The 6000-nt window shown below is 32.3% G+C and overlaps 1 protein-coding gene across 1 annotated transcript in view; it reads right to left on the bottom strand.

The window, feature by feature from the left end:
- ADGRB3 (adhesion G protein-coupled receptor B3) overlaps positions 1-6000 on the bottom strand; it is a 683715-nt gene that overhangs the window by 294711 nt on the left and 383004 nt on the right. Inside the window, exon 16 of the mRNA XM_069487813.1 lies at positions 3494-3596. Coding sequence (XP_069343914.1) covers positions 3494-3596 — 103 coding nt within the window. The remainder of the gene's footprint in view (positions 1-3493; positions 3597-6000) is intronic.

Here is a 6000-nt window from a genome sequence, read left to right as displayed (position 1 = left end):
CTCTCTGACTCAAGGGATCCTAATAGTGTGTGTGTGTATTTGTGTCTATTGTACTCATTTAGTTCTCAGGAATAATTATTAACTTTCTGTATGTATTATAGAATCTAACAATTGATAAGTATAAATGTCACTCTGAAGAAACCTTAAGTAATACACAAATAAAATTCTTTTCCTGGAAAATATAAATTTTATATGCTCTAAGGGCAAACGATTGGTATGCTTAAATACTAAGGACTCTGACTTTATAGGTCATGACAATGAAGCCGTAAGACTGAAGAACTGAACTAAGTATAGTGTCTTACTAATTAATGACTTATGAGCTAGTTAAGACTGCAATTGGCTTTGCTAAATACAATTTAGAATTACTAGGTTCCATATTCTATTACCTATTCCTACCAGTTCCCAAGGGCCTTATTATACTTAACATACTGTAAATGCTATTTGTTAAAACGCTTTTTAAAAGAACATGTTTCATTTGGAAAATGTTAACAGGCTTTTCCCTAGACTCATTATAACTATTAATTCCCGTTCTTCCTTTTTTTTACGTGGTTTTATGAAACGGATGTAATTTTCAAGTTATTCTTTCCTGAGCTCAGGAAAGTGCAGCAGATACTTTTCATATAAGAAAATGAGTGAAAGTAGACAGATTTGATATTAAAGATATGTCATATCTAAAATAGCTTGATTTTGAAGGCAATAGCAATGGGTACACACACACACACACACACACACACACACACATATACAGTTGTCCCTTGTTATCCACAGGGGATTGGTTCCAGACCCCTGTGGATACCAAAATTCACGGATGCTCAGGTCCCTCATATACATTTGCATGTAACCTATGCTCATGCTCTTGAACACTTTAAATCATCTATAAATTACTTACAATACCTAATTCAAAGTGAATGCCATGTAAATAGTTTTTATACTATATTTTATATTTGCATTATTTTTATTTTTATATTGCTATTTTTTATTTTTTTTCCAAATATTTTTGACCTGCGGATGTTTGAATTCATTGATGTAGATACTGAGGGCCAAGTGCATATATGTATGTAAATTTATATATATATATATATATATATATATATGAAGTTTTAGCTTGTTTTGATCAATTTCAATATTCATGCTTAAGATAGAACCTTTATTCATATTTTAGCTAAGATTGTTATATTTCAGTATAGACCTTTTTGCTTTTCTCTTCAATGGAAATAAATTGATATCAGTACATAGAACATATCTTTATAAGACTGGTAATAAATATTGTGATATTCAATAAATCAATCACATATTTCTTCCCTCGGTGAACAATAAATTATTTTACAAAATCTAATTTAGGTGCTAAAATAAATGTAAATATAACAATCATTAGAAATTCAAAACAATAAAGCAGAAGGCCTATATATATTGTACAGAGAACAGTGAGACAGGCGTTTAAATAGGAGCCCAGAGACACTCAACTGTATAGTTGGTAAATGGAGTGTCCACTAAGGACAGGCATGGACAGGCACCACGCGGACGGGGGAATCTAAGTAAGAATGCTTTGAAGCTTTCTCTTTCCTGGCATAAATCCTTCTTCTTCTTCTCCCTTCCCCACCCCCTTTTTGTAACAGATCTGTCTATATATACAGTCTATATATGTAGTATAGTATTCTTTTAGAAGCTAGTTATTTCACTTACTCAAAATATTGAAAGACACAGAATTAGTTCTGAGTGACTTGTGATAATTATCTCATCATTCTTGTATGCTGGCTTTCTTTGCCTTTCCAGTGCTAGCTGGTGCTTAATAAAATTTGTTGACTCTACACTCTGTTTTCCATACGCAGAAAATAAATTTTTGTACATAATCTCTTTTCTAAACTGGCTGACAAAATATATTCCCAGAAAAGATTGACTCAAAACTTAAATACAAAACTTAAATATGTTCATTTCAAATAGTTTTATTGAATTAAAATAGTGAGATGGTTTAATCAACATTATTTTTGAGGTTACTCTTTTTCAACTCACCAAAATTTTTCTTTAAATTCCAAAAAATGATTTCACCTTTATTTAGCTAAATCTTATGAATGTTCATTTACAGAGTGTTTCTTAACAAGAGACAGGGTACACATTCTATAATAATACTATGTTGCTTTTTCAATAATTCTATAATCTGATACAGGGAATTCATGTCTCTTACTACTTTTCACCAATGCTTATAACTGTACAGGCAATATCATGATAAATAATAAAAACAAATAAATAGATATTTTCATAAAAATCTTTGAACACACAAATAAATAAATTCCTTATTCAAAAGCAAATGTTCCAATGTTAAAAGTGTCTTCCAGTTTTCAGTGTAATAAAGAGATTAGGGCTATAGTAAGGTATGATGAGGTAGATATTATAGAAACAAAACACATTCTTGAGGTTAGATAAAACCAGTATGGTCACATTTTGGCAAAAGTAGGAGCAGACCTAACAGTTTAAATATTAACCATGATGTTCGAAAGTTATTGCAGAGAGGCTTGAAGTTTTTATTAAATAATCTAGGAAGCCTGAGGCATCTTAGTCGAAAGTGGTTCACAGGGAAGATGAGTATAATTTTTCAATAAAATGAAGGCTGATTTCTTGGGGAAATCAGAAGTTAAACAATAGCAGAAAATACACAAGTTTTGTAGCTGAAAGGATGTGAGTATAAATTCTGTTATGTCATTTACCGACTATATGAACTTGGGAAAATGACATAATCACTTTTTGCTTCAGGATTTTTTTTTGTATGTACAAGTCAACTTTATGGAAACTTTGCAAACAATAAAAAATAAGTACATGTAAAGCATGAGATTGACTTATTTTACTACAGAAAGTATAAAAGTATAATAAGGAAGGCTATGATAGGAATTACCTTCCTTGCCCCTACCCATCAATTATTTAAGTATTTAAAGTAAATGTAAATGATAAGTAGATATAAATTTGTATATAGGACTGAATAAGATCTGAAGCATTTCTTGTCATTCTGGGATGGAAGATTTAGATTTACACCACTGGAGTACCCAGGTAGTCATAAGAAACCTTTTCTGATCCTTGACTTAGTACTTTTGGATGTCATCCCACACCCCTTCCTCTGAGTTAATCACTTCCCTTTGACCTATGTTTATAACTTCTACTGCTGTATGCTACTTAAATTCAGTCTTTCCTATCACAAGATAGGCTCTTATTCACTTGGTCGTCCCCAATGCCTAGCACAAAGCTTGGTAAAGATATGTGCACTAACAAGCAATTTATTAACTCTTATCTTGGATAAATTAAAGAGCGTTTTATCATAAACAAAAGCATAGAATAATATGGCATTCTGTTTCTATATAATACATATGCTCACAACAAATTAATTCATTCGCAACTATAAAAGTTGAAGGAATGTGTTCTCCTCTTATCTGTAAAAAGAGTGATAGTTAACCCTCTTTAAAAGGTAATTCTATAAGAAACTCAATGCCAAGTGGATGGTACTTACATTAGCCAAATGAGCTAGTTCTATCTCCAGAAACGAATCAGTCGTTTTGGGTTCAGGCCTTATTGTGACCACGATGATTTTGGAATTAACGACAGTATAATTTCTGAAACAGAGTAATTATGATTAAAAGGAGAAAGGATTGATGAAAAGCATGAATTCCTACTCCTCAATACATTTTGGGATGATGTTAAGTAAATGCATCCTAAGCAAAAACATTAGGTATTGCAGTGTTATTCATGGAAAGAGGTAGTCAATCTACTGTTATAACGAAGCCCTATGTGGAACTAGAAAACTTTGCAGCGAGTGGGGGGAGCCACTTTAGAATTTTAGATGCAGAAAAGATGAAAAAGCAACAGCACTGACAAGCTTTTGATTACTTAAATCTGATTCACCTACAAAGAGTGATGGATTGTGAATTCAAACCTTCAGGCAATCTTTGAATGATTATAATTTGCTCTCCAGGAGATCAAATACTCTTCTAGCAAAGTGCTGTCTTGGCATTTTTTGGACTATCCCAAAATACGTTACAATAAATAATTGCAATGTGGAATAACATGAGATCGCGTAAAGTTTAAATATAAATAAATCCTGTTCCTAATTATAGACAATCCTTTATTTCAGCAATAAAGATTTACAGGCCACTGCCTTATCTCTCACTATTCTCAATCTAAGAAACATTTGCCTTTTGAAATACCCTACCAAGTGCAGTTTAGTCACAAAGAAGTTATTTTAAATAAAATCATATATAAAACCTACAAGAAATTACCCATACTGTAAATATATAAAGCTGAACCAACTTTTTCTTGCAGATACAGGTTTTTATCCACAATATATAAAATGCTGCAGATCACCAAATTTTTAGAGATGTAAAGATTTGATTATACTTTTAACTATTTGAAGAAATACTGTGTGTGTGTGTGTGTGTGTGTGTGTGTGAGTATATATAGGTAGATAGATAGATAGATTTCATCTCTCCTTTTTGATTTGAAATAAACTACCTGCTCTTCCATAGGGCAGGCACTATTCTGGGGAATTCATATCAGGTTTCAAAGACAAAAATCATTTAGTTTTTTTTCTTCTTTTTTGTTTTTTAAGGCAGGATTGAGAGATAATAAAATTCACCAATTTTAAGTATACAGCTTAATGCTTTTGATATTTGTATACTACCAAGCAAGTGCCACCACAATCAGGTTAGACAACCAGTCTCTCTCTAAACAGTGTCCTGCAGACCTTTGCACTTAATCCCCTCCTCGCCCATGTTCCCAGGCAACCATGGACATGCTGTTACTATAATTTTGGATTTTCTAAAATTTCAATTAAATAGAATCATAACAGCACACAGACTTTTGTGTTTGACTTAATTCACTTAGCATAATGTTTTCCAGATTCATCTATTTTGTTTCTTTTATAGCTGAGTAATGTTCTACAGTAGATCTATTGGATCTATGTGGATCTATTCACCAATTAAGTTAGCAACCTTTTGGGCTACTTCTGTTTTTTAGCCTGCATGAAAAATAGCCCATCATATTTGGGTCATACGAATAATTGTCATACACACTTTCTGTGTGGACATGTATTTTCATGTCTTGGGTAAATACCTGGGAGTGGAATTGCTTGATCATGTTATAAAGACATGCTTAATTTTATAATTCATTGCCATGCTGTTTTCTAAAGTGGTTGTACCATTGAAGTCATGTAATTCTGATATGGTAGAGCAGTGTTGAACCTTGCATTCCTTGTGATAATGTTTTCTTTAATGAGATAGTCCTTGGCACAAGATTTCACCAGAAAAAAAATCCTGAGCTATTTCACAATTGGGAAAATTTATTATATTTAGTAACAGAAACTATAAGCATATTTTGAGTGGGATAACATTTTTTTAACACATTTCTCATGTATTTAGTAATGCCAAATAACAAATTCTTAAACAGTCACGACGTTATTTAGCCTAACAGTAAATAGGAAAAAACAACAAAGCATAAATCTATTTTGCTTTTCTTAGGAGGGAGGTGGCTGCAACAGAGTGAGCTAGTCAACTATTGTTTGTTTCATTTAATACTAAATGAGTCAACTGAAGTTAAGGTGTATTGAGGAGGATATAAAACTAAGCTCTAAATGCCAAATTGCTTTTGCCAAATTATTCTTCCTTGTTTCTCTGTGAGTAAAAGTGATTAGAGAATAGATGAAACTAACAAAGGTAAGAGATGGTTCTGGGAGATTGAACATAACAGCAGAACTGACAGTTCTCCCAGAGCATGGCAAAGTGTACATGGCTTGGGGTTTGGGGGAATACCCATTTTCACCACCAGAAAAATTATGAACATTTCTCCCAGAGGTAGTCAGTCCTGAACAAACAGTGTAAATTCCTTTTTTGGATTAGCCTGAATATGTTTAAGTTCTGGTTTGGCTATTTTAAAAAAAATATTGATGTTTCACTAAAATTCCATCTGACCTTTTACTCTGGTTCTGTTTCTAATCCTATTTTTCTGCTTTTAATAAAGCCCAAT

The sequence above is a fragment of the Eulemur rufifrons genome, chromosome 15, assembly GCF_041146395.1.
Source record: "Eulemur rufifrons isolate Redbay chromosome 15, OSU_ERuf_1, whole genome shotgun sequence".
Taxonomy (NCBI): domain Eukaryota; kingdom Metazoa; phylum Chordata; class Mammalia; order Primates; family Lemuridae; genus Eulemur; species Eulemur rufifrons.
Note: the sequence above shows the minus strand (reverse complement) of the source record. Positions and strands in the feature narration are given on the sequence as shown.